At 41.9% G+C, this 15,527-nt stretch overlaps 1 protein-coding gene across 4 annotated transcripts in view; it reads left to right on the forward strand.

Annotated features, from left to right (window-relative positions):
* Positions 1-296: 296 nt before the first annotated feature.
* Positions 297-15,527, forward strand: part of sh3pxd2aa (SH3 and PX domains 2Aa) — a 148,289-nt gene continuing 133,058 nt past the window's right edge. For all 4 annotated transcript variants that reach the window (XM_049567372.1, XM_049567380.1, XM_049567389.1 and 1 more), the window contains exon 1: positions 297-873. In XM_049567372.1, coding sequence (XP_049423329.1) covers positions 778-873 — 96 coding nt within the window. In that variant the 5' untranslated portion in view covers positions 297-777. The remainder of the gene's footprint in view (positions 874-15,527) is intronic.

Here is a 15,527-nt window from a genome sequence, read left to right on the forward strand (position 1 = left end):
AGCACACAGTTTGGTAGGCTACACATTGTGCCAGATTTATGTAACATTATGGCACGTTTTTCCTGAGCTGGGAGGAAAAGTTATGCGTAAGGCACATATATGATTGTTACACCACCTCTCTGCAAACACTGCTTCATATTCATGTCGCACAACAGCACGTTTCTTGTCTCGGAAGCCACAGACAAATATATTTTTTGTGCTCCAGTGCTTGTGCTTTATTCCAAGTAGCCCTGAGGACGCGCGTGAAGCCCATCCCACTCTGTTCCCTAAATTCACTGCGCCTGCTGTAACACAGGAGGCGGTTGGCGCTGGATTTGCCGGCTCCCTTGCAATCATCCAGCCCCCCCTGTTACCTCCAGGTATGCAGATGCCCCCTGTGTAGGCATCACGGCACACACAAAGGAACTCTTCACTTTTCTTTTTTCTATTTTAAGGTGACCGCCTTCATCAGCGCGCCGCGCCGCCCGCCACCGGCCAGCCTGTGTGGCTGAAGGCAACGTGAACATCGCTTGGATATTCTGCTGTGTGTGTGTGTATGTGTGTGTGTGAGCGATCAGCACGGGCTCATCGATAAGTTTCTATTCAGATTGATGGTGGTTGCGTTAACGGAGGGGAAGTCAGAGCTGCCAAATTGGCCGCGAGCGCGCTGATCTCTTAATGGACCGCTGAATGGTTAAATGACACAGCGATGAATGTTGTGATCTCCCTCCCGTGATACAAGATAGCTTATCTGGAGCCGCAGCAGCTGCCTGCCTGCCTGCCTGCCTGTCGCTTTTAATGCATAGCCTTTGCAGGGTCAAGATGCAGTTTCGGACTGTGCTGGACGTGAAAGTCGTGGACGTGGAGAAGAGGCGCAATCCGTCCAAACACTACGTGAGTTGCCTGTCTGTCTGTCTGTCTGTCTGTCTGTCTGCCTCATCTTCATCCATATCACCTTATGTCTTACCTTGTCCCGTTCAGATGTGTCAGCTGTGTGTGTGTGTGTGTCTGGCCTGTTCCCAGTCTCTGTGTGACACCTAAACGCTGCATTTAGTCCACTAAATGTAGCCTAGCTGTTATGTGGAGACCACAGCTAAGCTAAGCTCACTGCTACACTCCTGTTCAGGGGAGATGATAAATAATAAACAAAGCAAGTGTTAGCTTTACCTTCCATATAGTGTCTCAACACACACAGTTCATCATCACAAGCCAGCTGTCATACCTGTGTACTGTCACACAAGCAGCCTGGGCACCATCAGCTCTGTCACCTGGTCATGCAGGTTATTATATGTTTATGTCAAGATCATCATGACATCTTCAGAGCTGGTCTTCAGACAAATCACTGATGTGTGAGTTAAAACTGTGGTGCATATAGACAGAATTTGGGTAGTTCAGGTGCCCCCCCCCCCTCCCCCCCCCAAAAAATGGGAATTTGTTTATTGTCACTATTTAATTCACCATCAAAGAGAGCCCAATGTGAGCATTAGGCATAAAAGTGACCACTCCGATCAGAGGTTTCATTATCTCCTCAACTGTAGGTGACAACTGTGAAAGTCTGGTGTTAATACCGTGAAATTTAAATTAAAAGCCTAGTCCCAATTAAATGCCCAGTCCCTGTCACTAGCCCGGTGTGGCTACACATTTTGACAAATACACGTCTGTCTCAATAAGACACCTGGTCTGGTCGCCAAGCAGTTCTTCTTGTTGGCAACCTCAAATTATGAGTCCATTCCTCGATTACCCTGTAACTTATTCATATTCCTTTAAACTATAAGGGTCCTCAGATCAGGATAATCAACTGGGTTTTTCATTGAAAGTTGTGAGTATTGTTTTAACAGGATAAAGTGCTGTTGTGTCAGTATGCCAGGTGCTGTAATCCTCGGGTGCCATTGAGCGAGTCTCTCTGATGCAGCGTCTCTTGGAGTTAGATTAAATGAATGATGCCCTTGAAACGACAAACATTAAGTTGTTTTCAGGATAAAGCCGTCAGACTTGAGGAATTTCATAATTCTAACCAAATGATTTAATTCAAGCAATGTCAGCTAACCTGTATTTTTCCGTTGAGTTTAAAGATGGAAACCAAACATCCGCAGCCAGATAGACAAAGTTTCAGCCTCACAGGCATCGGCCGACATAGTTAGCAGCCCCTCCATGAGGAGCAGAGTCAAAAAACCACTTTATTTCAAAGTCAAACTGCTTTTTTTCCCCTGTGACTTTACCAGTTTAAATCAGTGCTGCGTGTGTTTTGAAGAGGAAAACACTTCTGTTGATAATTTGGCTCCTGCTAAAAACCTCCTGAACATCTAGATCTTAAGTTTTCAGAGAAAAAGGTGAGCACACATTAGCAGGTGCTGGCCCGTCTCCGACATGCCAAACAGCATCGGAGAAACACTGATTTGCAATGTGAAACTGCTTCATTCAGTGTTTTACCGGTTTAAGTCAGCTGGGCCATTTGTTTTGGGCAGGAAGAGACCTCGGCAGATAATTTGGCTCATGGTAGAACCCTCCTGAATGTCTAGATCAGAAATAAGCTGAGCACACATTAAGTCACCAGAGAAAAAAGGTGAGCACACATCTCAGGAGCTGGGCTTGAGATCGGTCTGTGACTTGCCAAACAGCATTGAAGAAACAGTGATTTCTAAAGTGAAACTGCTTTGTTCAGTATTTCTATTGCTTTTAATCACCTCGTCTGTTTGTTTTCGAGTGGAAGAGACCTCTGCGGATAATTCGGCTCTTTGTAAAAACCTAAACAATGAACACTCAAGGAATTCTTATCAGTTTCAGCTGGTTGCAAACTGCAGTCCTCACTGCTAGACGCTGCTAAATCTCCCTGAATCTTACACACTGCTCCTTATGGTACACATATTTAGCCTTTACCAGGTGCTTATTAGCATCCATATTAACAACATATTGGCTCTTCATTGGCATTATAAAGCACTTATTAATGCCTTATTCAGCATGGCAATATTCTACAATTACTTGGCCATTAACCGAGAGTTTCCCTTCAATTACCTCCTAATTACTGTTTATAGATAGTTAGTAGGGAACTTGTTTTACATGAGTTAGGATCTTGATATGATTTGCTCAGTATGGGCCTTACAAGGTGGACACAAGAATAGTCATTCTCCCTTAAATTAGACTAAACAAATATGGTTTATTCTTATGTAACAGAACACAAAACTACAAGTAGTGTCCAAAAAACTCCAAATTAATTCTCTCCAATGTTCCTCATTCCTAAGTGATTACACCCTGTACTGGGTCAATTGAGATGCGCGGGTTCTACTCCCCTGCAGCGGCAGAAGAACAAAGTCATCACAAGTATCAATATCTCCTATTGAAAGGACCACTTTAGAGATTTTCAAACATATCCATCAAAAATGTACTGCCTTATCACTTAAGAACAGGGTTTATGAATTGCAGTAGTTGTGTGCTATGATGGATTTATTGAGTGTGAAGAGGAGTCAACTTCAGAACAGGGAGCATGTGAAGGTTAATAAGTGTCAAACTATTAGTGATTTAGTTATGAGCAAAAAAAACCTCACTTTAAAATGGAGAGCATTCACTCTATAAAATGTAATTTAATTCATTATTATGAGTTTTTTGGACACTATTAACACTCGTAGGTTTATTTGTCAGGTAACAATAGATCATATTGATTAAGTATTTTTAAAGGAGAATGACTATTCTTGTGGTATTACCACTGCTCAAAACATGTTAAAGGTCCAGTGTGTACGATTTAAGGGGATTTAGTGGCATCTAGTGGTGAGGACTGCAGATTCCAACCACCAGAAACTTCTCCTGGTTACTATTCCTTCAGTGTTCACTATTTGGGAGGTTTTTAACCGGGAGTCAAATTAGCCGCAGAGGTCTGTTCCCCTCCAAAACAAATGGACCCGGTGATTTAAACTGGTGAAAACAGTGAATGAAGCAGTTTGACATTAAAACAATGGGTTTTTCCGAAGCTCTCGGAAAGAGGCTGCTAACTACGGTGGCTGACGTGAAAACATGGTAGTGCAACATGGCAAACTCCACAGACAAGACCTGCTCCCTATGTAGATATAACCCGCTAGTTCTAAGCAAAGGAAAACACAATGATTCTTATTTTCAGGTGATTAGAAACTAAAGAAAACATACTTTATTCCATTTTTGCCGATATGTCCCCCTAAATCATACACACTGGACCTTTAACTTCCTCACTTACTATCAATGAGCAGTAATTAGGAGGTAATTGATGGAAAACTTTTAGTTAACAGCCTAAAATACAGTTGTGCAGAATAAGGCATTAATAAGCACTCTATAGTGACTAATAAAGAGCCAATATGCTATGTATGCTATTAAGCACCTAGTTAATGGTGAATATGTCTACCTTAATATAAAGTGTTATATAGTGGTATACTGTTTATATTACCATAAAAATGGAAAAGCATCATCTTTCATTTATGTTTCGTGTCTAAAATCAAGATGGTCTGTTTATAAAATGACCAGACCCTGAAATGATAAAATTCTAAATTATCTGGTGACCAGTTGACAAAATAATCTCACCACGAGGTCCATTTGGTTGTGTCATCATATCATATCACATGATCTTCATCAGCAGATGGAGTTTTACCCCATTGAACCTTATGAATGTTCATACTATGCACACAACGGACTCCTTTTCTGTGATAAAATTTGAGATGTAAGTGACCTTGGAAACAGCTATTTAGTAGCTTCTGGAGCTGTTAGTGTAAACTCTAATAACTGTTCAAATGTACCTTTTTCATTTTAAATCTGTGTCAATCATTTTTTAAAAGAATGTAGGTCACTTCATTTTCAACACTTCAGACCAAACAAACCTCAGGAGAGGCCTCGGTGATTATTATTACCTCCCCGATCCTTCCCTCCCGTGGCCCTCTTCATCAATTCCACACTTGTTATAAGTGAGAGGCTGTGTTGGGCCTGTGCACTTCATGGCCCCAGTTCAGATCCTATTTTGAGCCCATAAACAAGTCATAATAAATGACTTGCTCGTATGCAATTTCAGCCCTGCGGACCCTTGGGTCTAACGATATGTGCACGCAATTAGCACACTTATTCTGCTTTGAAAAGAGGAATTCACAGAGCTCTCGCCATATGTGCCCCTTTATCAGATGTACTGTAGCTGCTTTACAAGACATGGAAGTACGATATGAATTTTAGACATGTCAAAGATTTTCTCATCCAGAACAAAACTGCATCTGTGAACTTGACTTAGTGGATAACACCACTCTAAACACAGCACTGGACTATTAGTGTATATATTTTTAACATGGGGTGGCCTCAGTGAAACCTAAACCTAAACTCTGAAGCTGTCGAAGCATCATTGTACTGAGCCGCGGGGCAAAAATGAGCTCTGGGCCCAGACTGACAACCCCAACCCCCCTTCCTCCCATTCCCTGGGTATTGTGTATGTACTCTGTTGCCTTCAAGTACCCATCAAGTACAGTGCACGCAGCAGACTCCACATGACAGCTTAATTATAGTTCGCCTGGAGCTCTTGAAACCCACCGGCACTCCCATACTGGAGTACTACCTGCCCCCCAGGTTTGCTGTGTGCCAATTAGTTTGTGTTAATTTGATTAAACACAAACTTATTTACGCCCCATGTAAGAATGATATAAACTGAAATAATAATGGTTTTAAAACTCGACGTCGACATGGCGTCAAGCTGAGATAATGATGCAAAATGTGCCTCAAGACACTTCAGCTTATATTGTGCTTTAGTGGTGCATATTCCCATTAAAATTTATACAGGCGGGGATTCAAATGAAACTAAACATAGTGTTTGGTATGAGAGCCCCAGATTGGCTTTGACTCAGTGGAATATATCAGCTGAGCCTGGTTGGTGTGTCGACCTTGCTTAATCCTCGCTCAACCTTAACCCTTAACCCTAACCCCCCCAACTCTAACCCAACCTTGTATAAATGTAATTGGTGGTTCTATGAAAGGTTCACCAAAATTTCAACAGCAACGACACCAACAATGATATTTGATGCTATGCAGCTCTTGTTTCTATAAAGGTTGAATGTGTATTTATTTACTTGTTTGTTTGACAGGGACAATGCACAGCTTCTTAGTTGTACTAGAGCTGGCTATACACTAACTTACATCTGTAGTCCTTGGGCAAGAAACAGAAAATAACATCTATGTTAATACATGCTATATGCTTCTTGTTAGTCACTTTGTATACAAGTATGTAATGACAAATAATAATACATCTCTTTCCAGGCATAATCTTGGATACTCTTGATGATCCACAGACTCAACAGTTTCATTGGAACTACTTTCTACTTGTAATAGTCGCTCTGAAAAAAGATAAAGTGTGTTCAGTGGAATATGCAGATATGCAAGTTTTTAAATGTCACGTTTCAGTACTGTGAGCACCACAAACACAATTTCAATTAAATACCATTAACCTCTCTTTGTGTAATGATTGAAAGAATAGTTTGACATTTTGGGAAATACGATTGATAAATCGATACGATTTATGTGGAGAGTTCGATGAAAGGATTGATACCTGATACATGTTTATGTGTTAAATATGGAGATGATTATATGATATACATATAATTAGTATTAAAAGCGCTGACAGGTGAAGTGAATAACAATGATCGTCTTGTTATAATGCAATCTTCTGCTGGGAAACTTTGGGTCCTGGTATCCATGTGGATGCCACTTGACACACCACCCACCCAAACGCTGTTACAGATCAAGTACTCAACGGCACCCGCCAGTGGCAGTGGGAGCAAAACAATGCACCATGCCACAATGCAAAAACTGCTCAGGAATCACCAGAAGAACGCTCAAAGAATCAACCTGTCCTCCAAATTCCCCAGATAATAATCCCTGGGACGTGCCAGAACCCAAGCCTCAACAGGTAAGAGCAAAGTTGGATCCAGGGTTGGGCCGCCTTGGATCAGACTTGGTTCTGACCTGTTGAGGCTTGGCTACAGGACCTCTGGGGTGCGCCCTTTGGAGTCTGGCACCAGGGCGTTGGTTGCGGATCCTTTAGGTCCTGTGGGCTGTGAGGTGGGGTACCAGCACATCCCATGAATGCTCGATCAGATTGGGATCTGGTGAATTTGGAGGACAGGTTGATGCATTGAGCTCTTTGTTACATTCCTCTGGCCATTCCTGAGCAGTGTTTGCGGAGTCACATGGTGCATTGTCCTGCTGGGGGGGGCCACTGCTTTTTGGGAGTGCTGCTGCCATGAATTGGTGTACTTGGTCTGAAACAGTATTTGGTTGCATGGTGCATGTCTAGTGGTATCAACATGAATGCCAGGACCCAGGGTTTCCCAGCAGAATATGCATTGCAATAAGATGATCAATGTTATTCACTTTACCTATTATTATTAGTCATATTTCCATCATCATTATAACTGTATACAACTCTCTCTTATCCCAGTTGGTCAAGGCAGATGGCCACCCACTGACAGCTTGGTTCTGCTTAAGGCTATTTCACGTTACAAGATTTTCACCCCGCAAAATGTGTCACGGAGACTATCGTAATCTTTTGAGTGTTCATACCTGGCGACGTGTGTTTCTGTCATCTGGAGTCTTGCCAACTGCGTTACGACCTGTGTGTGCACCCCACAACATTTCTCCACAGACCCCTCGCTGACAGAGCCCCAGATAATGCGGTGATGTTACCAAACTATGTTTTTAAACTTGGGAGACAACACATTGTAAAGGCATGGATATTCTTCTCAGTGTTGAATCAGATCTGGCTCCAGGGCCTGGGTCCAAACACAACGCGCTCTCCATGATCCTGTGGACGCCGCCACGGTTGTTGTTGCTTGCCGACTTGTCAGTTTTGCCAGATCTTGGGAGAGAAACAAGCAACCAGGGCTATGGCATTTAGAGAGCAAGCCGAAGTAAGCAACTCCACTTTAGAAACAAGCCCAAAAAACTGCAACCCGTGACTACCAATATTTGTAAGCGACTTTACAAAAAAACAAGCCCAAAGTCACGGCTTGTCCTCCTCACATTTCTTCCGTCCTCCTGCGTGCTGATGTGGGACGTATCCCGCCTCTCATTGGCTGATGCTCTTTGTCAGTCGTGTCAGGCTTCTCCAGTTTTCTAGCATGCCAGATATCCAGTCCCAGTCGCAGACGAGGGGGCAACTTGCTCGTAGGCTTGTTCACACATGAGGACTCTTCGTGGCAGACTATCTGCCGACTCACCTCAAACCCAAGGTGGCTCTCAAGATCCTCTGCGACGTCAAAATCGCAGTGCAAATCGTGTAATGTGAACTAGGCTTAAAAGTGTCTGCCTCTGAAAAGAAAGATTTTTCTGAGCCAGGCTACCTACTGTTTTTATGCCAGTTAGCATCTCTAGCTCCGTCTCACTCAGAGAGATGTCAGAGTATTCCTTAAAAAGACACATACTAAAAACAAATAATTGTTCTTGGCAAGCTAATGTGACAAAACACACTCACAGGCAGAATCCTCTAGTGCTTAGAGACAGTGAATTAATGATCCGCTGTAGATGACGTGTACAGAAATATGTTTTTAATGCACCTTGGACTCTTAATGCACGGCAGTTGCTTCCACAGAGTAGTTAAGTAGAGTAACATGAGCTTCCCAAATCTGTCCAACTCTATAGAAAGGCTTGTTGAAGAGTATCCAGGCCACTCTAAGTACAGTTAAAGTGTAACAGGAGCTTCTCAGAGCTGAGCTGAGCTGCACTGTGTTTTGGGCTCTTCTGTCTCAGCGGGCCAGTCTGTGGCCTAGTTTCCCTAGCTACCCTGTCTCAGGAGACAAGGCTAGTCACTGTGAGAAGAAAAAACGAGGGAGAGAAGGAGGGAGGGAGAGAGAACGAGAGAACGACACAATCTGTGGCACCCATTGAATCTCATTTGTAATGTTTGTGAAACCAGCTGGAAATGCTTATCTTGTGAGACGAGGGGGAATGAGACTCGGGGCTTTGTCAAAGGAAGTGCTCATTGGACCGAAGGGAAAGCTGGACTGCTGAGTCGCAAACACACATCATCACACACACAATCTCCTCCCGCGAACGGTTTCTGTGTGTACGTGTTTGCAGGAGGAGGTGATAAAAGGGAGAGCGAGGTTGGGCACGGCCATGTTTACTTTAAGCTTCTGTTTCCCCTACAAGTCCCAGTCCCATAACATTTCATTTTCTAGAGACTCCTGTGCCGCGCAAAGGCCCAGACTGGAAGACGATGTTGTTATTTGGCACCATAAAACATCTCTTCAGAGAGCTGTTCCCCACTCAAATATTTATTGGCCTATCAAACACAGAGTGATATCTCGGTGAAAAGGGTCCCTGTTTTCAGATGCTCACCCCTAACTGGGAGGCTGATGTGCGAGGAGGTTTATGAGGCGAGCTTTTTTTGGATCGTCCATTGTTTTGGGGAGTTTGACGGCTAGCTGGAAGTGCTCAGGGGCTGCGTGTGTGAGAAACAGAGAAGAGTTAGAGGCTTTGCTGACGTCTGTTAGCAAAGTCAGTGTTCTTGATGCTTGGTTTGCAGAGCCCTTCTGTGACGCTGATACTGACAGCAGTGTGTATCAGTGTTGCATACACCAACAGGAGTGGTTGACAAAAGTGGCGGATGCTCTCGCGCTGTTATTACCAGGACCTCACACACATGCTGTCGGTTGTTTTCATGTTTTCAGTGCCAGATGTTGTTTGTAATTGCGGAACGTTTTATTTGTCTCCTGCAGAAGTCTAAAAGCATGACGGCAGTTCTTTTTGCCTCCTACACTGTTCTGTCTGCATTCAGGATAAACTCACATGTGCTTGAACACGGCCTCCAGCTCTCTGGCGTTCTTCTTCAACAGCTTGACTTAGGATGACGTCACTCAGATATGGTGATGCTCCGTGGAGAGACAGAGCATGTGTGGGCATCACGTGCGCTGGCTCTGGTTTTGTTTTGATTTGGAGAATGACCTAAACTGATCGCTCTTAACATCACTGGATGAGTCGTGTCGTTTAGTGTGGTCTGGTGTGTGCTGAAGACTGAGAGACGGAGGAGGGAGAAGAGAGAAATGGGAAGAAAAAGAGACGGGCTTGTCTTGCTCGCAGCTCTCTTTATGAGATTACTAGATAGTCAGGGAAATTGGCTAAAAAGTTATTAGAATCAGACTGGCCTGATTAGCATGACAAGATATTCTTTTCTTTACCAAAGCGCTCAAAGATGATTCATAAGAAATATTTGATCCGGTTAATAAGACAAAAATATTTACACAAATACTTCAACTTAAAGGTCCAGTATGTAGGATTTTGTCGTACATATTGGCAGAAATGGAATATAATGTTCTTAAGTACATTTTCATTAATTTATAATCGCCTAAAACTGAGAGTCTAAGTCCACCCTGAGCTGTACGTACTGTGACAAGTTCACCGTCATCACGTAAAATCTGCGAGGGCAGAGAGTGCAAGCTGCTGCTACACAGCCCTTGAGACTGTTTTTACTCGTTGCCATGGTAACGTTCAAGCGAAGACTACAATCATTGTATCTGCTGTCATATTCTGTCTGATATATATAAATTCGATGTAAAGGGTTGTTTTGTGAGTGAACAAAATACATTTCTGTATAACATATAGACTGTAGACAATCACATACAGAGATGTTTGTACTTAAGGACCGGGCTATGACTAAATTAGTCATCAGAACTGGCCAATATGCCATTGCTTAAGTCGTGCAATGAATGAATATTACATACATTGAAAAGTATTGTACTTCAAGTCTCCAACTGACTGTTGGCCATCATGATAAAGGTTTGCATAATATGATGTTAATTTCACTGCAAAAGAGATGCAATGATCACTAAAGTTAAGTAAGGAAAAAATATCGGTATTGGTTATCTGTTAACAATCAAACATATCGGCATATCAGACATTCGCAAAAAATCCAATATCATGCATTCCTAATGTACTTAATTACTAGGCCTGTACACTGAAATAATTTTGTCAAAAGCTTTGTGAGCACAGTGTTCACATGCTGTCATTTTAATCTTCACTCAGAGACATGAAAGACTTGCTTGCAAGAACCTGAGACATGTACTGAGACTTCCATTGACAGACTTGACACTTGAACTTAAACTTGACTTGGACTTGCACCAAAAAAACAGCTATGACGGGCACTATGCTTAATACCTGTAGTATCCCTGGTATTTAGTTTGTAGTTGTGACTACAGTTCCTCTGCTGATGCAGTTTGTCTTTGTGTGGCACAGATTATTATGTAATATATTATCTTGGCACAGTCTGGGCCTCTTTGGAAGTCTGTATGCTTTCACATATAGCCAGACTCCCACTTAAAAATGCAGTTAATTGGATTCATCCTTAAAGCAGTGTTTGTAATTATAAATGTTGTTGTTTGCATGAGGACATGACCTTGTCCTTCTTTTACCTTTGCTGGGATCTGATACAAATTCCCTTTGGGATTGTTCTTTTGTGAAAAAGAAATGGTATCAGACGCCATCAAAGGTGCACAGGACGTGGCTGCTGAATAGACACTTTTCCTCAGCACCCCCCTGACTAACACTTCCTGCGCCCACCACAAAGGCACAGACGGCGTGATTGGTCCATTTCAAAGTGGAAGTGACCGCAGTTAAGGAAAGCTGAGGCGTTGGCCTGGTGTGTGGTTAATAAAGGGCACTGTTTTGGCAGCGAATACAAAAACCCCGTCTTTGGGGGGTTTCCAGAGACCCCCTGCCAACGCTTATGAATGGAATCGTCCTACAGTTTACTTCACTCTTGTGACATTTTTGTTGGCTTTGCTGCGAAACAGCTTAGAAGAATTTGTCAGGCTTTATTGTCATTTGTTAACCTCTCTGGCTGAACCGAAAGAATAACTGAGTGTATTAGAGTATATTTAGGCTGTGGAAAGACTCCACTCCCATGCAAAGAGATTTTTTTCAAACCTGACTTTTTGTAGTCAGAACATTTGCACTTTTTATGGTCTGAACGTATGATGTGTGTCTGTTTCATAGTTGGATTTAAATATAGTAGTTTAGGCGGGGTTCACTGCATTTAGTGGCTAGGCCCACATTCTCTGCCCCTCGGAGCACTCTGCTCTTTTGCTTTCTTCGCTTGAAAACTGAGACTGGCTCCTGGCTTTCCTCTGAAACTGTAAGTTATTTTCTCTATCTACACTATGGTCACTGATTTTGTTAATGATCATGTCATTAGAGAAATGATTCTTCAGTCAGATGGGAAAAAGTAAGCTGTAAACTCGACATGAATATTCCTAACTATTTCATAAGAACATGATGAAATAATCAGAGGTATAATTTGTTCTGTCGTAAGAATTCATGTTTCTCTCTTTGCTTCTGAGCATGAATAAAACTTTTGTTTTCGAGTCCCGCTTCCTCTGTGGGAATAACAGACGTACAAGGTCTTTTCTTGCTATCTGGGACATTCAAGCCCCCAAAGCCTTCTTTGAATTGTTTAGTTTTTCCTCCCTCCTTTGTGTTTTCCCTGTTTATGAATCAATTTTTAGACTGCTTTGAAAAGAAAGTTGACATGTCAGAATGGAGTGTTGGCATGTGACTGCTGTGGAATCTGAGGAAAACTTGACTAGTCTGATCGAGACAAGACACGTTTTTTCACTGAATTATTCAATGTCTTTTAAATGTCACATATGGTTTATTAATGGAACAGTGTGTAAGATTTAGGGGGGACATAGAGACATATAGCAGTGAGGATTGCAGATTGCAACCAGCTGAAACTTCTACAGGTTAGAATTCCTTCAGTTTTCATTGTTCAGGAGGTTTAGCCGCATTTTTCGCAGAGGTCTCCTCTCCAGAATAAACGGCCAGGGTGATTAAAAGCAGTAAAAACAATGAATAAAGCAATTTCATGTAACAAATCAGTGTTTCTCTGATGCTCTTTGGCACGTAGCAGATGGGCCGTTAGCCTAGCAGTTGCTAATGTGTGCTTAGTTTTTCTCTCTGATAACTTAACATCCAGACGTTCAGGAAGTTGTTACTGGGAGCTGAATTATCCGCAGCGGTCTCTTCCTCTCCGAAATAAACGGACCAAGTGACTAAAAGCATAAAAACACTGAATAAAGCAGTTTCATGTAACAAATCAGTGTTTCTCCGATGCTGTTTGGTGCATAGCAGATGGGCTGTTAGCCTAGCGGTTGCTAATGTGAGCTCATTTTTCTTCTCTGATAACTTAAGATCCAGACGTTCAGAAGTTTTTATTGGGAGCTAAATTATCTGCTGAGGTCTCTTCCCCTCCAAAACAAACGGACCAGGTGATTTAAACCGCTAAAAACACTTAATACAGCAGTTTAAAGTAAAAAAAAAAAAAAAAAAAAAAAAAGCTTTTCTGGCTAATGGGAAAATGCAAGTAGCTATTATTTCCTTAATCACTGAAATCAACAGGCCTATTTGAGATAGGCCTTTAATTCCTTTCACATGGGGGGGAGATGTTACGCGAGTGGTTATGTAAGTCGGAGGCCTCCATGTAGGGAAGACAGACAGGACGCTCGGCCAGAATGCAATGATTAGCCGGAGTTTTCTGAGGACCACCTGAGAATGGTACAATTATGAGTTTTTATCTCTCGTGGAATTCACTTACATTTTAGTGTGCCGTCAGCTTATTAACAGCATTTTAACCTAAACAAAAAACAGTGTAAAATTTCCAGAAAGGTAAGTGTCACTTTAAAGCAATACTTAAAACTTGAAAAACCCTTACAGACTAAAGGAATATGAGTAATTTGCAGGGTAATCCAGGAATGGACATATAATTTGAGGCAACCAACAACCTGCTTTTAAACATCAAATGAGCTACTGTTAAAAATAATGAACTACTTGGCAACCACGCCGGGCTTCTAATTGTGTCAGGCGTTTATTTGTCAAAATGTGTAGCCACACCAAGCTAGTAAAAGGGACTAGGCGGTTAATTGGGACTGGGCTTTTAATTGAAGTTTTACGGTAGCCCTATCTAGAGGCAGTGTTTGGTGTGTCCATTCTGGGCTACTGTAGATACATGGTGGTGCAAAATGGCCATCTCTGTGGACAAAGACCTGCTCCCTATGTAGATATAAACGGTTCATTCAAAGGTAAAGAAAACATAACCATTCTTATTTTTGGTGGTTATATACTAAAGAAAGAGTATTTGTTTAGTTATAATCCGTTTTCCTTCCAATAAATTCCCCTTAATCCTACACACTGGACCTTCAAATGTCTCTTGAACAGCAGATGTTGTTCATTAATGTAGTTGCCTTTTTTTTTTTTTTAAGAAGCACTTAAACGGTAGTATATGTGGTCAAACGTACTCTTGTTAGGCCCTTTACAGTCATCTACAGTGAGTTATGGCTCAGCCTCCTCATTGTTCCCTAATCCCTCGATACCCATTTTATTTTCGAACACCTTCCTGTTTCCAAACGGAGGTGTGGTTATTAAAAGCTGAGTGTTAGAAATCAACAGATCACGCTTCTCCACGTGAGTTTTGGTGTTGCCTCCTTGCCTAAATCTCAGCCTTCATGTTGAAAATTGCTGCAATGCCTTATTGGTCCAGACATGCCTGCTGTGCAAGAATGTCTTGCAGCAATCACAAGATAATGTTGGACTTTGTTATCTTGATTTCTGTGGTTCTAATGTCGCCACAGAAACATGGAGGATAAATCGGGGGCTTGTTGTTAATGTTGTTTTCACGCTTGCAAATGTCTGAATTTGTTTCTGTGGCTGCTGTGAAAATGGCTCATCTTCCATTTCATGTTATTTTATGGAATTACATAATTGACAGACAGATTACTTCTTAACTGAGGTGTAGGAGAGTCATTTGTTTTTATTGCTAACACATTACCCCTATTAAGCATTTATAAGTAGTAATAAATAGTTTATAGCACATCATAATGTAGGTGTGAGCAGGTATAAGTGTTAGTTAATGCATTTGTGAACTAATATAACTTCTAATTTTGGCAGCTTTGAGTGGATGCAGACAGTTTTAGATATATAAAGTGTGTCTTCAAATGTAAATGTACGTAAAGTGTTAAATATTGTTCAACAGATGCTTGATTGAGGGCATTTTGTCTGTACTTAGCACTCACGACTAAATGTACTCAAGCTCTGAGTCAGTCTATCTATGTCAGCTTATTTTAGTTGTTGCGTGAGTGTGTCCCTTTCCTCATGAAAAGGTGAAAAAAAAATCCAGCTACGATGTAATATGCAAAATGAAATACTCAGATTTCATTTTCTGGACAGATAAGAAGATGTTTACTGCTTCATTTATCGTGAGAGGCAGCAGCTCAGACTGTTATAATTTACTGGGAGTGTTGAGTGAATAGAGTCTATTTTGGGGACCGGGGGGGCATTAGGTTTAAGCTTGATATTTTGGGCATGGGCAGACCATGGATGGTTGTTGGTTGTGTTTTCCACTGCGGTTGCCATCACATACCCATCTGCTTCTGGGGTTTGGATCAGTTCACTCAGGCCACATCTTCCAGCCTGGTTTCTATCTTATACCTCAGCTCAGCGATTTGAGTCGTGTAAAGTGACCCAGAGGCTTCATGGGAGGAGTTTGTAGAGCACACAAACACAACAGCATAGTA

This window comes from Epinephelus fuscoguttatus, linkage group LG3 (assembly GCF_011397635.1).
Source record: "Epinephelus fuscoguttatus linkage group LG3, E.fuscoguttatus.final_Chr_v1".
Taxonomy (NCBI): Eukaryota; Metazoa; Chordata; class Actinopteri; order Perciformes; family Serranidae; genus Epinephelus; species Epinephelus fuscoguttatus.